At 46.8% G+C, this 17,215-nt stretch overlaps 1 protein-coding gene across 2 annotated transcripts in view; it reads left to right on the forward strand.

Annotated features, from left to right (window-relative positions):
- The window catches only part of SNX25 (sorting nexin 25), an 81,180-nt gene that overhangs the window by 41,848 nt on the left and 22,117 nt on the right, over nucleotides 1–17,215 (forward strand). For both annotated transcript variants that reach the window (XM_045197088.2, XM_024562685.3), the window contains exons 6-7: nucleotides 5,452–5,522; nucleotides 13,596–13,777. In XM_045197088.2, the coding sequence (XP_045053023.2) occupies nucleotides 5,452–5,522; nucleotides 13,596–13,777 (253 nt within the window). The remainder of the gene's footprint in view (nucleotides 1–5,451; nucleotides 5,523–13,595; nucleotides 13,778–17,215) is intronic.

The following is a 17,215-nucleotide window of genomic DNA, read 5'->3' on the forward strand; positions in this document are numbered from 1 at the left end:
GAAAAGTATTGTTAGTCTTCTTTTTACAGTTGAGGACTCCAGAGTTTTTGGAAGCCTAAGTAATTTTCCCCGGGTGACTCAGTAAGTGTTGGGAGCAGGATGTGAACCCAGGCCACTGGTGCCAGAGCTCACATGCTTAACTACTCTGATATGCTTCGTAAGGTAGGGCGCAGCTTCAGCTTAGCTACCGGAAACATCGTGGCTTTATTTCTTTTCAAACACTTTGACCGAAGTCCATCCGATGAACACATTCTACAGTAGTACAAAGTATTCTGTGGCAACTCTGAAAATGTTCTTTTTAAGTTTTTTATTTTTTTCTTAAACACTTGTATATGTATATTATTAGACATTTATTATATTAAACAATATATATGTACATATATATACATATAACGTATATTAAACATTGTTATATGTATATATAATATATATGGTATTCTATCTATAATATATCCTTGCTAATTTTAATGTAAAAGAGGATTTTATACCATTTACTATATTATACCTGGGACTAGGATTTGTCCATCTTTCAATCTGCTAAGACATTCCAGTGTGTTCAGGCCCAAGAAGGCTTTAAATAATATTTAAGAAAAAATCTGTGTAAGTTTTGCCTAATGAAATGAAGAGATCGTTTCTTTTTATTTGACCTATAGGTAATTTTGAAATCAGTGCTAATAGAATTCCAAAGCTGTTCTGAACGGTTGACAGAAGAAGGGCAGTAAGTCCGTAGATTTCTAAGGGGATTGTTTCGAAGGACTTCAGGTGAGTTGAAGATTGATGCGAAGAGTCCACAAGTGCAACACGGCTCGAAGTCTTTAGCCAAGTGTGTGGATCTACGGAGAGGAGAGATGGCGGCTCGTAGGGGCCGGTGGCAGCTAGTCACAGAGGTGTGACTGGTTTTTCCTTGTCCTTGGGACAAAGGGACACTGTAGGTAGGATCTTGCTAGAGTTGGAAAAGAGCTGAATTCTTGTGAGGCTGCTTTCTCTTAATACCGGAGTTTGCATTACCATTTTGGGAAAACATATACTATCAATCTCTGCACTTCCCATCCACAGAATGTTTGCAAGTATCAGTCCTCCTAGTCCTTGAACCAAACGCGGCAGCCGCAAGGCCACGTCCTCCTCTGGAGGAAGAAAGCCGAGTGAGTGGCAGGTGTCCCTGCAAAGCTCCCAGCGGACCAGGAACCCTCAAGGCTGGCCCGCACATGGATGCATGTGTTTATATGGCTTTGCTGGGAATGAGAAACCCGCTCATTTCCTACTTTGCCTTTTGGTATCAAGTGAAAGTGAATCCCACAAACTCATTATCCATGTTCAAATGCCTACTATGTGCAAAGCATTGTGTAAGGAGGGTCTGGTGTATGTAAAGATGAATTGGTTGTGGGTCCTTGTTCCCTGTCATCAAGATGCTAATAGTCCAGCATAGGAGACCCATGTGGGGATAAAAGTTAAATATGAAGCAAGACACTAAGGCCAGAAGTAGAGAGCAAAGAGCGAAGAAGTGCACAGGAGCAAACATTTCACCCTGGAGAAGAGAGGAATCTAAGAAGCCTCAGAGAGGAATGACCGTGAACTGAGTGTTTAAGAACAAATAAGGTTTCGACAGATACGGGGAGGATTGCGTGCGAGAGCAAAGGCTGGTCAGGAAAGAGCTGGGGTGTTTGGGGGGTATTGCACGTGGTCTGGTTTGGCACAAATTGGTATCTAAGAGGGATCTAGGAGGCAGTAAGGGTGGAAGACTATCTGGCCTTGGCCATACTTATATGCTTTGAAAGACCTTAGACAAGATAAACATTAACCTATACTGAATTTGAGGGTAGCAGGAACGTGGCTAACAACATGAGCTTTAGAGCCAGGCAGCCCTACTTGGTAATTGCAGCTCTAGTCCTTAAAAGTACTTGGCAGTGAGACCCTGGATAGGTTCCTCAGTCCACTGAACTCCAGCTTCCTCCTCTGTAACATCGGGATAATTACGGCACCTTATTATGAGCATAAAATGAGGTAATATAAATTAAAGTATCTAAATAGGTGCCTGGTACCCAATGAGAGGAATCTGTAAATGTTAGCTGGATTCGTTTAAAAAAATTTAACTCTTTACTTAGGAGGTATGTATTATTTTTCAGCACCATTGATGACTCATTTGTTCCCGAGCATGAATCCCTAAGAATATCAAAAGAACAGATTGTTCAGAATATTATTTGTACCTGTTAAGTGCTACAGATGTAATTCAAGTGTCACTGAGTAGTTTAGCTCATTGTTTTAGTCAATTTAGATTGCTATAACAAAAATACCATAGAGCGAGTGGCTTAAGCAACAAACATTTAATTTCTCACCGTTCTGGTGGCTGGGAAGTCTAAGATAAGAGGCCGGGTGTTTGGGGGTCTGGTGAGGGCCCACTTTCTGGTTTGGAGATAGCTGTGTTCTTGCTGTAATCTTACTTGGTGGAAAGAGAGCTCTCGGGGGTCTCTTTTCTAAGGGCACTCATTTATGGGGACACCGCCCTCCTGACCTGATCACCCCCCAGAGGTCCCACCACCACATGTCGTTACCTTGGGGATTAGGATTCAACATGAACTTTGGGGGAACACAAACCCTCAATCCACAGTGCTCACTAATATGTGTGAGTGCCTACCGTATGTTTGGTGCCAGACTAGGTCCAGTAGGAGAATACAAGACACAATCCCTGTTTTCAGACAGGCTCATAACAAAGTTAGAGAGAAAAAAAGTAGTGCATCTTTATCACAGACAAAGGCACAACTTTGTTGTAGGCTCAGATGTGTTACCCTTTTTTTAAAGAAGTGTTAGGCCTGGAAGTGAAAAGGACTGGGCTTACCACTTTCTTCATTCACAGCACCATTTGTGGAAATGGGACTCTTTCAATCAGCAATGTAAAATAATACCTAAATACATGCTATTATGGAGCAGAAGTGACTCAGGATTTCAGAGGAGAGAAGTATTAATGCGAATCAGAGGGACTGGGGAAGATCTACGGGAATAAGTAGTATGTGTAAGGTCTAGTTGGGTGGCCAAGAAGGGAGATGGTTTCCGGAAGGAGCGCACATGAATAAAAGCCTGGAAAGGAACTGTGGTTATGGGAGGGTGTACAGAGACTATCCTGGCTTAAATCCAGGTTTGTATCGAGGAGAAGAAGAGGTCAGGTTGGATGAGATGCTCAGGGTCAAGTTGCAGAGGGAATGGTAGTCCCAGGTTAAATTAAGGACTTGGTCAGGGAGTGTGAGATTTTGATGTTTGCAGGTTTGTTTATGCTTCTTCTAAGTTGTTTCCTCACCTGTGTAGTAAGGAGCAGGAAAAACCAAGCCAAGAGCCATTTTTGTGCTCTCTCCTCATGTGGAGGGAAGGAGGCAGTACCCTCAGAAAAGTTGGTTGGTCTTTAATGTGCTAGAACAGCTGCCACCTGGGGAACCTTGCCCAGGTGCCTGCAGCCTAGAGCTAGCTCCTCTGTGTGTGATGTCTTCTCGGTGTACTCCATTAGTTGGGATGGCATTTGGCCATGCGATAAATTGACATACAGGGACTTAAGCAAGTTCAGGATGTATTTTCCTCATGTAGCAAGATGTCCTGGGATGGGCAGTGTGGGCTGTTGTGATGACTCAGTGATGTCCTTCGGGACCTAGACTTCTGCTGTCTTCTTACGTCACCATCTCAGCCTGTGGCTTTCATCCTCACGGCTGCTGTGCCTTCACCCAGCTGCATCCTCGTTTCCCGCAGGAAAATGGGGAAAGGGCGTGGACAAAAGACTGCAGGGGGCTTTTCTGTGGAGTCTGCCCCCTTAGATAGCTTTCCTAGAACCCGCCCCCCCCACCCCAGCAACATATGCTTATTCTCAGGTTAGAACTGTACCAAGTGGCCATTGCTAACTGCTAGGGAGAAGGGTTTTTAGCAAGGTGCATTGCTCTTCCTGATAAAACTGTGCTTCAGTTAGTGAGGGAGCAAGCGAGGAAGTGTGTTGGCCAGCAGCAGTGTCCACCACGCTCTCCAGGTGACATGGCGACGATGCTCCCTACAGCCTGTTTTTTGAGGTGGTGAGAGACGGGCATCAATATTTATATTACACAAGTGAAGACACAAAAACGTGAATTTGTGAGGAGTCCATGAATAGCTATAACTAGGTTTTAGTTGAAAAGCAAAAGAATGTTTAACTCCAGCCAGATGTAACATTAAATCTTAGAATGCTGCAAAATTTGTATTCAGAGTAATAATTAAGGTCAAATAGCTTTATTAGGGCAGATTCTTAATCAGTCAATATAATCAAGGGTAAGAGACATGCAGTATAGATGAGCTTGCTTAGGGCAATACTTAGTAACCACTGAGTAGCCCCAGAACTTGAGTTCATAAAGCCCACCTGAATATGCTCAAAATAGCCACAACTCTAGGGTTACACCCAGTATATTCAGACCTTGGTTCTCGAACGTGTTGGTTCTCAAACAGTTCAATTCTCAACCAAGTTGTTTTGGAGAAAATGCCTCAGTTGTCTAACAAAACTTTGGGTTCGATTCTCTACCTGACAACCCTCTCATGCTGACACCTGTATGATCAGTCACGCGTCTCTCAGGCGGAAAACAAAGGAGATTCAAATAGTTTTCCGGAATGAATTGAGTTTGAGAACCAAGGCCCCACTGTACTGCACTAAAAATGTAAACGCTGTTTTCCTGAGTCAGAGGTGTTCTTAGTCCTGGGTACATACACCTGGTGTTGTCAGCTCTTTCGTGCGTTGGGACTGGCTGGGGAGCGGGAACACTACTGACACCGAGGTCCCACCGCCGGTCCTCTGTTCTGTTGGTCTGAAAGGGTCTTCCAGATGAGAAGTCGTGAGGACAGTCCCTGAGGCGGAGACAGTGGGACTGGCGGGGAGAGGACAGCTTTGAGAAGTCTGCAGGGCAACAGCATCCAATAGCACTTTCTGCAGCGATGGGGAAATGTTCATACGCACTGTCCAATATGGTCCATAGTCGGCACGTGGCTGTGGAGCACTTGAACTGTGGCTGCTGCAGCTGAGGAACTAAATGTTTGACTTAGCTCGTTTAAGTAGCCATGTGTGGTTCGTGGCCGCCTTGTTGAACATTGCAGGTTCAGGAGGTGGGATCAGTAGGCCAGTGGGGGAGAGGAGCGAGGGGGGAGAGGAGCGAGGGAGGAGTTGGGCGTAACCTCCAATTTCTTTCGGAGAGGGGCAGGTAGTAATGCTTCTGGTGTAGGGAATGGAGTGGGGGGAGCAAGTCCGTCATTCTCACACGGGGTCTCAGAGCGGCCAGCACGCGGCAAGCACCGGCCTGCGATAGGCGCTCTGAGCTCACAGGTGGTTTTGGTGGTACGTGGGCAGGACTCACGCCGCCCGTGTCATGTTTGATCAGCACAGATACAATGTACAAGTGTGTCTGAGGATGGCGTGTTCTTCCCATTCACTCTTTTCTTCTCTCTCTCTTTTAAAATCAGGTATCAAATTGTAGTGGAAATAATCCAGGCAACTACAATTAGCAGCTTTCCCCAGCTGAAGAGGCACAAGGGTAAGAACCAACTTGTTTTCTTTAGTTACTGTCAGAGCTTTGCCTCGTCTGAGCATTCTTCTGGCTTCCACTTAAGTATTTTAATTTATTACAATAATAGCATAACAGCATTAGAGAAAGTAAATATAGTTTAATCCTAACAGAACCCTTTGTTTGTATTTCTGTGTTCCTGTAGAAACTGTGCATCTTTAGTCAGAACTCTTAGAAGATTATTTTGTTCTGTTTTTAAGCTAAACATGACTTCATAACTTTGGTCACAGAGTAAAAGTAATCTTAATATTTATTAACGTTTCTATCTCAAAACTTAATCTTGATCATCACTTAAAGGACTCCGGTGAGTTGCTGTTTCATGAATAACCTTTTCCTGTGCTAAGCATTTGAATTGTGGACGCCTTCTGTCCTACCGCCACTCCTGTAAGTGTTGTTAAAGAAACAGGTGTTAGGTTGTTTTTTCTCCCTGTTTGTTTCCCTCCACGTGAAGAGAGCTTTACGCAGGCAGGGTCCTGAGGAATGGCCAAGGGGTGACGATGGCTCTTGGCCCCCCTGTGGTAGCACGTTCCCCTCTCCTATGTGAGGGCGGGGACCTGTTATCCTAGGGTGCAGGACAGGCCTCCAGTCGTTGGGGAGAGGCAGCAGTCACTGCCACCCGTGCCCGTGTCTGTGACCGGGTCTGTGTCTGTGACCATGTCCGTGACTGTGTCCGTGACCATGTCCTTGACCGTGTCTGTGTCCATGCCCGTGACTGTGACCATGTCCGTGCCCGTGTCTGTGACTCTGTGTCTGTGTCCATGACCATGTCCGTGACCATGTCCATGACCGTGTCTGTGACCATGTAGCGAGGCTACCAGGCTGCGTGTGCCGTTGCGCTCAGTGTCATCTCCAGGGTGCCGCTCCTCATTTCCACATTTGCTCTGTGAGTGGGAAACGGAAGAAGTTTTAAAAAAGAAAGAACAGATGGAAGATCCTAAGAATACCTTTGTTTCAGCCTGGGTGTATGAACGTAGTGTGTACGAGTATATGCTATAAATATAGTTTTGTTGCTGAATATAAGATGTTTCTGACAAGTCTTTTTCAATCATAATCATTGGTGTTTAAGAAATGATATGCCACTGTGAAAATAGTTTGAAGAAACTATTTAAAGAAAAAATGGCATCTAACAGGTGGTGAGAAATTACCTGATTGTGCACCCTCTGAAACCTCACGGAATAAGCCAGCTCACTCTTACTGCCGAGAGAAAGTGCCCAAATCAGTCCCATGAAACTCATCATCTTCTGTCGTTTCTTGTCTCTCTGAATGGCATCTCTGTCCATCCACGCATCCGAGTCAGAAACCTGGGAGGCACCCTTGTCCATCCCTTCCGTGGGGTGCTCCAGCTGGTCCTCTGTCGTCACGCAGCTTGACCTCCTGGAGGCATCTCAACTCAGTTCCCTCCGCACCGTGGCTTCCCACCACCGGTCTTTCTCTTCAGCCACAGCAGTAGCTTCTTAATTGGTCTCCTTGCCTCCACTTCTGGCCCTATTTAATATGTTTTTCATACTGAAGCCATAGTGATTTTTAAAAAATACAAATTTTATTATGTCACCTCCATGCTTAAAACCCTTTATGATCTTCCCATTGTTCTTAGAATAAAAACTCCTTCATGTGAAACCCACTTGGTCCTGCTCACTCTGGCCCCCGACTCTACCTTCAGCCTCATCTCCCGCCACCCACGCCCTCGCTTTGCTCTGCAGCCGCACTGACTTTCCTGTTTTCTCAACACACCCGATTCCTCCTGCCTCGTACTCTTTGCACGTTCTGTTTCTTCCTCTTCTTGGAATGCTACCCTATTCTCAGTATCACTCTGCCAGGGCAACTGCTCCTCATCCTTTGTGTTTTATCCCGAACGTGTTTCTTCTCCGATCACAGCCCTGCCTCCCCAGTCCTGGGTGGATGAGTTCTTGAGTTCTCCTAAGACCCCCCACGTCCGTGGAGACTGTGCTCTGAAAGGTACCTTACCCACCAGAAGTAGGCCGTCAGTCATCCCACCTACATTTTTCTGAGTGCCAGTGTGTGGTAGAACATCTGTGCCATGAATAAAACTGCCCCTGACCTTGAGGCGGCCACAGCATACTGAGGAGACGGGTAGTCACACACCGGAAGTTCTGGTGCAGTCAGGTAACTGGTGAGAGCAGCACCTGCAGAGAGCAGTGGTGGTGCGGTCAGCCCCACCTGGACCGGAGGTCGAGAAGGGTTTTTCCTGGAGGGTAACTGAGCGGACTCAGACGGAGTGGCTGTCATCCCTTTCTGGGCTTGTCGGGTGGACGTAGGTGGAGGGTACCACGTGTACAGAGACAAAGAAGGCAGTTGTGGACCAGCATCCTGTGTTTGGGTCAGGCCAGTGCTGCTGCTTGGCTTGCCATGGAGAGCTGAGCTTGATACGCTAGCCGGAGGTGTTGGGACTCAATCCCATGGAGCAGAGGCTCTTACACTCTAGCATGCCTCAGAATCTCCTGGGGGGCTAGTCAAAGTGCACCTGCTGTGCCACCCCCAGACTTCAGCACCCTGAGGATCGGGAGTGGGCCCCCAGAGTGTGCAGTACCCAAAGGTTCCCCAGCGATGCTGAGGCTGCTTACCTGGGACCCACGCTCTGGTACAGAGCCACCGATGCTTCGTGTTTGTATCCTTGTTCCCAGCTCTCTAACTTTGTATTTACAATTAGAACAGACGGGGTGGCTGAGAAGTGGTCCATTAAAATTACTGGCTGCTATGGTCTCAGTGTTTGTGCCTTCCCAGAATTCACATGTTAAGCTTCTGACATCCAAACGTGATGGCTTTGGGAGGTGGGGCCTACAGGAGGCTCTTACGTCGTGAGGTGGAGCCCTCCTGGGTCGGATTAGGACTCTGTTCATTCTAAGAGTCCCCAGAGAGACCCCTCACTCCTTCTACCACGTTAAGGACACAGCAAGAAGGCGGCCATCGGCAAGGAGGGCCTTCCCCAGAGCCCAAGCCTGCTGATCCCTCATCTTGCATTTCCAGCCTCCAGACTGTGAGAAATAAAGTTCTGTTCTTTACAGCCACGCCGTCTGTGGTATTCGGCTGTAGTCCCCGAGTGAACTAAAACAGTGGCCAAGTGTAGGAGTTCTGCGAGTGATGGGACATACGCTACGTTTTCTCTGTAGTTTGGTGTGAATAAGCCCAGGATTTCAGCTCCTTTTAAAGCCTTCGTTTCTGCTGTTTTGAATCCTGAAATGTTGTCAAGAATAGTTCAGGCGATTCAGAGTAACATGCATTCAGCTGAGCACAGCACAGAACGTGATGCGGATTTGAGTCTGATAGGAACTGCTGTGTACGAACCGTACACATTTGGCAGTGCCGCGCCCGGAGCGTGGATTGGGAGGCGTCGGTAAAATCGTGCATCTTGTTTTCTTTAGGGTATAAGTAAACAGTTTGGGGATTAAATATAACTTGTGGAACTACAGAAGAACTTTGGAATATATCGAATGCATACACACACAGACACAGTTACTCGCTAAGAAGAACCATAGTGATTTCCACTAGGAATTATTTTTATAGAGATTGTCTGATTTGGGATTTAAAGGTGTCCCTGACTGAAAGAAGGGAGCTAATCATCTCAGGGTCCTTTCTAATGCTTTGACATGATCTGACTTTCAAGCGTTGCGATAATTTGATGCAGACCGTTCCTAATTTATGAATGACCGAAACTGACTAAACACCCCAGGCTGGTTTCCCGCCATGGCTCCCGGGGCCCTCGCTGGCCTCTCCCCGTCCAGCCTCACACTGCGGCACTGCCGCCTCCCGCACCTGCTGTCCCCACTGCCTTGAGGGACGCAGGGTTCAGAGCACTTTTACACTCTCTCGAGTCTCATAATTTGACAGGCAGCCCTACTGCCATGTCTGTCCCCCAAGAAAACTTTAATCATCATAGATTCCAATACCCGCATTCATACGAATAAAGTTCAGGTCCAGGGATGCTCATCGCTGTGCCCTGTGTGAGTAGAACTGCCGGTTAGCCCACACACACAGCTGGGTCTTGAACGTAGGTCTCCCGATTTTCAGTCCTGGACCCTTCCCCACCACACTGCTCATTCACACGGGTGAGTGAACAGTGGGATGTGTTAGGAGAGCCGTGCTCAAAACTTGCACACCATTTGAGAACACGCTGTGTTCTTAGCGTGTGTCTCACGTTTGTTCAACTAACAGTTCTAATTGGAAGCAGGGCTCTCCTGGTAATGTGGTGAGTGGGTTTAATTGCTTCAAAGGGATATTGCAAACATTTCAAGGGCCTTAAACCAAAGGAAGTCTTAGCCACACGTAGAGGAAGGGCACGGAAGCTGTGCGGCGGGCACGCTGGCCAGGCCGTGCAGGGCCTGTGAGCTCTCTGCCGTCTTCTCCACGACGGTGAGAGTGGTTCTACCGTCAACTCCTGCTGTCCTTTCTCCTTGTTCTCAAGTGGACTTTCTACTGCGGTGGAGTGACACTTCAGGAAATTTCAAGTGTTCCATGTGGTAAGAGAATCCTCTTTATTCTTTAAAAAAAATAACAAAAACCAAAACCTACCGGCATCAAGCTGAAAAGTACGGTAAATCTTTTTTAAGTTCCTGGGTAAACTTGGAGGTGATTTTCAAATAATTTTGCAGGAGTTTGTAATGCTTAGTAACTACCGAGAATTGCTGTCAAGAAGTCAAGCACCATTTCTCGGAAGCTTGTCTGGTGCCTAAGTAAATACACACCTGTTTCTTGAGCCCACCTCTCAAAGGGTGTTTGTTAAAATTTCTATTTCATGTTTAAGAGAGACTCAGAGGTGTATGAGTGTGTCAGTGTGGAGCCAGGTTGTCTGGTGAGGAGCTCTCCTAGTTCCTTACCTGCGTTGCCTGGGGGGTGTGAGAAACCCATGGGGGTCGGGCGAAGGGGACAGGTGTGCAGCCTGTCTCCGGCAGCACCGTGGAGGTTGTGCCTCTATATTAGTACTCCTCGAGGGGGTGGGGGTGGGGGCACAAGTTTGCCCCCCAGGGGACAGGGGACATTTGACAATGTCTGGAGACATGTTTGTTTGTCACATCTGGGAGAAGGGGTGCTACTGGCATCCAGGGGTGGACAGAGGCCAGGGGGCGGTAAACACCCTGCAGTGCCCAGGGCAGCCCACAGCCGTGCTTTACCCGCGGCTGAGGTGGAGGAACCCCGCCCCGCCAGCCGCTGAATTCCTCACTCCACCTGCCGAGCCGCTGCTGTTAGGCTGTGCCTGGGAGTGTGATAGGTGTTATGAGAAAAGGGAACAATTCTGCTATTGATGTTTTCTGATACCTGAAAGATGTAGAGGTGGTATTTCCATCCCTTTACACCTGTGCTATTTCTGGAGTCGCTAGTTTGTACTGTAAGTTGCTTCGCCCTCCTTTGCCTCACTGGAAATAGTAGCTAATAGTTGTCCCCCATTCTTGTTTAACCGCCACTCCGTTTGCTTGAGGAAGAAAAACCTCATGGGCAGAAGGTTATAGCAACAGGTAACTCTGTGTTGGTCACAGGTCTGCTTGGTGGCTTTATAGACAAAGGTGTTCACCTAATGTTTATTCCCAATGTCCTTTGCAGCAAACAAACCCAAATGAAGCCACTTCCTTTTGCTTTGACCTCAGCAGAATCTAGATAAGCTAGGAGGAAAAACGGTAAACATTTATAATTAATTACTTTAGAATATTGTATCACTTGTGTGTTCATCTTGGCAGCAGTTTAAAGAGCAGCCGCCACCCAGTTTCACCTGCCACTGTTTGTTGTCTCGGCCTTCCGTCGTAAGCTGGATTAGATGTTGTGTGATTAACCACACAACAGCGCGTGTGTAACGACGCACGGTGTGACCCACGGCCCTGCAGAGAAACAGCCGCGAGGATCTGGCTCGAGCCGGGCCACACTGGTTGCCTCATGCCTGCTTGTCTGTACTTTTCTTGACTTGAAGTTTTCTTGGCTAACTGGTTTTCAGGTCACAAAGGCGTGTATTCGTGTGCATCGGTGGGTTTACGAGGGCCATGCCCTGGCCGAGCACAGGACTGGTTGGGGAAGCGTCATGGAAGTCAGACAGTAGGTCTCCTGGGCACGGCCTTTGCGGGGACACGTATAAGGACAAGTAGGTTGAATATGTAGTACGGTGATATGCGCTATAGAACAGTAAGGCAGAAAGGGAGAAAAGTAATGTTTTAGGGTTGGGCGCAGTTAGAAATAGGGTGGCCAAGGAAGGCTTCCCTGAGACCTGAACTGGGGACCTGAAGGAGGCTGGGAACTGAGCCCTGCAGGTAACACGGGGGAGGTAAGGGCCAGGCTGAGAGAATGCGTCGGGCTTTGTGTTCAGGAAGCTAGTCACCGAACCCCCGTAGTGTGGCTGCCACTTCCCCGAGATGTCCAGAGTAGGCAAGTCCACAGAGGCAGCCCTGTAAAGCCCCCAGGGCGGAGAGGGGTGGGGGCGCCTGCCAGTGGTGCATGGTTTCTTCTGGGGGCGATGAAAATGTTCCGAAAGTGATTGTGGTGATGGTTACACAACTCTGTAAATATGCTGAAAGCAATTAGATGGTACACTTTAAATAGGTGAATTGTATGGACTGTGAATTACATCTCAATGAAGGGGTAATTCAAAAATAGGAAACAGTGAGGAGACCAGTGTGGCTCATGTGCACAGTGGGGCGGGATGGGGGCGGGGAGGCGACTCTCACAGCCCCTCGTAAGAGCGCTGGGCTTTGCTGGGGGTGGCACAGCGTGCTGGGGGTCTGGGAGCACAGGGGTGCCGTGGGCGCATGCCGGCTGCTGTGTTGACACGAAGCCTGCAGGGAAGCAGGGCTGAAAGCGTGCTGACCAGTTAGCAGGCGGGTGCACTAAAACAGGCAAGACACACTGTCTCTCCCTCTCTGCTGCAGGTCTCTCCTTGGTCTCTCAGCAAGCCACTCTCTCTAATCCACCTTTCTACTCTCCTTCCCAGTCTCCCTCGCCAGCCTTTCTTCGCTCTCACTGAATGTAGGGTTTATTTAGATTATGTGCTGGGATCGTCGTTTTCTCCCTGGGCTGTCTCACTCTCCCCTGACCCAAGTCCCCATCCAAGAGCCAGGTGCTTTTCAGTTCCTCACCTTCTGTCTCTGCTGCGATAGCTCAGTTCCCTAAGACTCAGCTGGCCTCTTCCGGTTACCCACTGTGGCCTCCCATAGCACCCTGAAACAAAGAGTCTTAAACAACAGTCATTGCTTTTGCTCGCGAACCTGCAGTTCGGGCAGGGTTTGGCAGGGATGACTCTTCCCTGCTTGTCTGGGGCTGGGCAGGTCATTTTCACGGTGGCGCGAGCACATGGTGGAAGTCAGTGCTGCATGCGGGCTGAGATCTAGCCAGGCCTGTGGGGCAGGGGGACTCTCCACGCAGGTCTCGCCACTGACTGACTGTTTAGGCTTCCTCCAAGCTGGGAGGCCTCACAGCTGGTGCATGACTTACCTGGCAGCTCGGGGCTCCAGGTCAATGGCCTCTTACCACGTGGCATCGGAAGTCATAGTGTCACTTCCTGCAAAATCACAGACCCACCCAGGTTCAAGGAAAGGGAACACATACCCTGCTTTTCAGAGGGAGGTTGTGCACGTGACATTGTAAAAGAGCATGTGAGAGGGGAGATGTTATTATGTCTTCCGCCACATTGTTCAAAATTGAATTTACCTTTTTTGTAAACCTGCCTTTTCTTGAACTTTCTCTGATTCTGTCATTGGTTCTGCCGTCTCCGCATATGAGTGGACTGATGCAGCTTGAACCCGTGTTGTTCAAGGGCCGACTATATGTGTACATGCAAACATGCATATCAGTGTGTGAGTATATGTGCACAGAGGAGGTTTTTAAACATGTTTTTATGTTGAGTCAGGTTTGTTAGTGGTGTGTTTAGAAATTCTTGGTGTTTGTGTTTGAGAGTATGTGTGTGGTTAGCGTAAATTCTACTCTGTTCTGTTCTAGTCTACCCTACTCTATTCTTTAGCTCCGCGTCAGACACGAATCTGCTTCGGTTGTTGTGTTCCCTCTGTTGTACCTTGTCCTCTGACCGGGTACTGTCCATCCGTCCCATTCAAGGTAAAGAAACTGCTGCAATGAAAGCTGATCTCCTGAGGGCCAGGAACATGAAAAGATACATTAACCAGCTGACCGTGGCAAAGAAGCAGTGCGAGAAGAGAATCAGAACCCTGGGAGGCCCTGCCTATGACCAGCAAGAGGACGGGGCCTTGGATGAGGGGGAAGGGCCTCAAAGCCAGAAGGTAGAACTTTTTAGTTCTTGTTTTGACCATTTCCTGTTTGTTATGAACACTGATGGAATCAGATATGCAGTCCTTCAACTTTTTGTGTGTAACTTAAGATATGTGTTCCAGAATATAGACTCACGTGTTTGCTTTTATTACTTGGTGTCCTTGACTTCTGGGAATGAGGATGGGCATGGCAGATAGGCATGGGGGGCCGTGTGTGTCTGCACAGGCATGTGTGTATGTTTCCATCCCCCTTTGCCCTCCCACAATCCTAGAGGAGCGCATTTATACTTGCAGCGGCCCAAGCATGTTGTCACTTGGATGGAAGTAACCACCTATGAAGTAGAAGGTATCCTGAAAGTTATTTTACGCAGCTCTCACCACGTTGCTGTGAAATATGTACTTGATATTCCCATTTTATTGGTGAGGAAACAGAGTTGGTTTCTTTCTAAGTAAATTTCTAAGGCCACGTAGGTAAGAAGAGGCAGAACTAGATAAAAAACCCAAGTCTAGCTGATTGACAAATCTGAGTGCCTTCTCATTAAACCATAATATATCAGTGGTTGTTTCTGTATAAGAAAACTTTGGACCTTCTGATGCCCAGTCCTTAAATCATGGCGCGTGGGAAAGTGTTCTGTCCTACCTCATACCTGTCCTTATTTTCAAGGACCAAGCCTGTCTTCTAAGACCGAGAGCAGGCTGGGATTGAAGGGAACAACCGCAGTACCCTTTGAGGAGTTGGCTGTACCACTCGGGAGCAGACTTCAAGGCAAACTTCACCCTCCTCTTTTGTAAGGTGGCCCTTAGCAACAGAGAAGCAACATCTGTATAACTTAACTCTGGCTACAGCCCCTAACCTCACTTATTCTGATTTTTAGTCTCTTGATCTTTTCCTGTTCAGCTCTTGCTTATCTGTGTATTACCCCTTCCTCTCTATCCCAGTGATGGAAGTTGTTCCTGGCTCAGTCTCCATCAAAGTCTCTTAAGGAAAGTTCATGCTCCACATTGGACCAGCTCTTCTGCAGCATCTTGCACAGGTGGCGCCGTGCAGCCCCGAGGAGATTTTGTTTTGTAGAGGGATCCACTAGCCACTGCGAGGCTATTTATTTCGCTAGTAGCAAATGCACCTTTCTGCGATTTTGGTTTTGTAGTTCAAAGTGTAAACTTCACCTTTTGGTAAACACTGGAGAAAGAGTGGATTTGACAGGTTGAATGTTGTTCCTCTCCCTCCTTCTCCTCAGCCTCCGGATTCTTAAATAAATTTCTAGCCACATTTATCACAGACGAGGTCATCTTCCTGTGTCCTGTCCATCCATCCATTTATCCATTCATTAATTCATTCACTGAGCGGACATTTATTGAGAGTATTTAATCTGTCAGTTACAGGTCAAGCAAGGCATTAGGATCCAAAATGAGTTGGAGTGTCCCTGCTCTCAGAGAGTCCCATGCAATTATAGGTTAAGTGATACAATAGAGGTGGGAGAGGCACACCTAAGAGAAGCCCCTGGTGGCTGGCTGCTTACTCAAAAGGTGATGTGGTTTTAGATGTGATGATAGAGAAAACCCCGAGAAAGATGAGGGAAGCTCATGTTAGGAGAACTGAATGTGATTTGCACACAGGTTATCGGGAAGTTCTACTAGAAGTAGAGTTAACCTGGTTCTAGCTCCACTTTGACTCATTCTTCCAGATTCTTAGGAAACGAGGAAGCCCATTTCTGTTGCAATAGTTTATCCTCAGAGTGAAACCATTTCCTCGAGTCTTCAGGCTGGAAGGCGCAGATAATATAGCATTCCAATATTTATGGTGGGTTGCAGTTTGGAAGGTAAAACTTTGGCTAGTTTGGAGCCATTCTGCTATCTTCATAAATAGATAAGCAGCTTTGCTCTAATCTAATCAACCGTATCCGATCTGGAGGGGTCACCACTAACTTTGTTTCAGAACATCACCTTCAAAATTAGACGAATCCTCCAAACAAAAGAGATTGCCTGAGTGAATAAATAAAAGTCAAGACTTAATTATATGTTATCCACAGGAAATTATAAAGGTAAACATAGGTTGAAGGTAGAAGGAGGGGAACAAGCATGCCATGCAAACATAAACTTAAAAATCTAAAGTAGGTCATGTTAACATCAGACAAAATAGACTTTAGAACAAGGAGTTTAACCAGGAGAAAAAAAGGGTAAAAAAAATCAGTGATCTTCATCTTCAATCCTACAAATCAAAACTAAAATAACTAAAAGGGAGGAAATAATATAACAGCAGAACCCAGTGAAGTAGAGAACAAACAGAAAAGTCAGTGACACTGAAAGGTGGGTCTTTGAAAAGGTCAGCAGTGTTTATTATACACGCTAGTTAGACCGATTAAGAAGAAGAGAGAAGACGCACGTTACCAACATTAGCAATGAGAGAGGGCCTCACTGTAGATCCTACATGCATTAAAAGGTTAACAAGGAATATCGTGAACAACTTTAAGCCAATAATTTTTACAATTGAAATGAAATAGTCCCTTTAAAAACACATATTACCAAAACTGACTCAAAAAGAAACAGTATCTGATTAGATGTATTAAAGGAAATGAATTCATAATTTAAAACCTTCCCACAAAGAAAACTTCAGGCTCAGATCATTTCACTGGTGAATTCTATGAAACATTTGAAGGCAAAGATAATACCAATCTTAACTATAGCTTTCCAATAAAATGAAGGAGAAGGGAACTCTTCAACTCTTCATAGGGTACCAGGTTAACTCTGGTACCAGACCAGAGAAAAACATTGCAAGGAAATAAAGACACCACTGACCACTATGTATCATGCATGACCCTAAACAGAAAATTCCGTAACAGAATCTTAGCCAATCCAATCCCGCAACCTGTAAATAGGACGAGCACTCTGATATGTGTTCTCCCGGCACCAGGTCCTTAGTATTAACGTTGCATCCATCATTTATCTGCAGTTCTGTTGTCAAGGCTGGATGGAATACATATTTTTAAACAGCTTTATTAGGGTATAATGACATATAATACACTGCCCATATTTAAAGTGTACACACATACATTTTGACAAGTGTGTGTACTCGTGGAACCATCATCACAAGTGAGAGAGTGAACATACTCATCACCCCCAGACGTGTCCTTGTGCCCTTTGTAATCTATTAAACCCGCTTGGGACCCACCAATCTAATCCTTTCACCCGTGTTTACCCAACCAGAGAGCGGCCTCTTCACGACCCCGATTTTTGGCCTCATCCTCGTCTTTCTTAGCCAAACTCCTGGTTCAGGCTTTCCCTGATTCGTTTCTGTTGTTGTCTGTTGTGATTCACAGCAGCTCTTGTAAGCCTCACAGCAACCCGTAGAGCAGGCAGTACTATCCCCATGCTACAGATGAAGAAGCCGAGGCTCCGAGTGATGGAGTAACTAGAGCTCATGGGCCTCGGAAGTAACAGAGCCAGGATTCC

The sequence above is a fragment of the Desmodus rotundus genome, chromosome 13 (genome assembly GCF_022682495.2).
Source record: "Desmodus rotundus isolate HL8 chromosome 13, HLdesRot8A.1, whole genome shotgun sequence".
Lineage (NCBI taxonomy): Eukaryota > Metazoa > Chordata > Mammalia > Chiroptera > Phyllostomidae > Desmodus > Desmodus rotundus.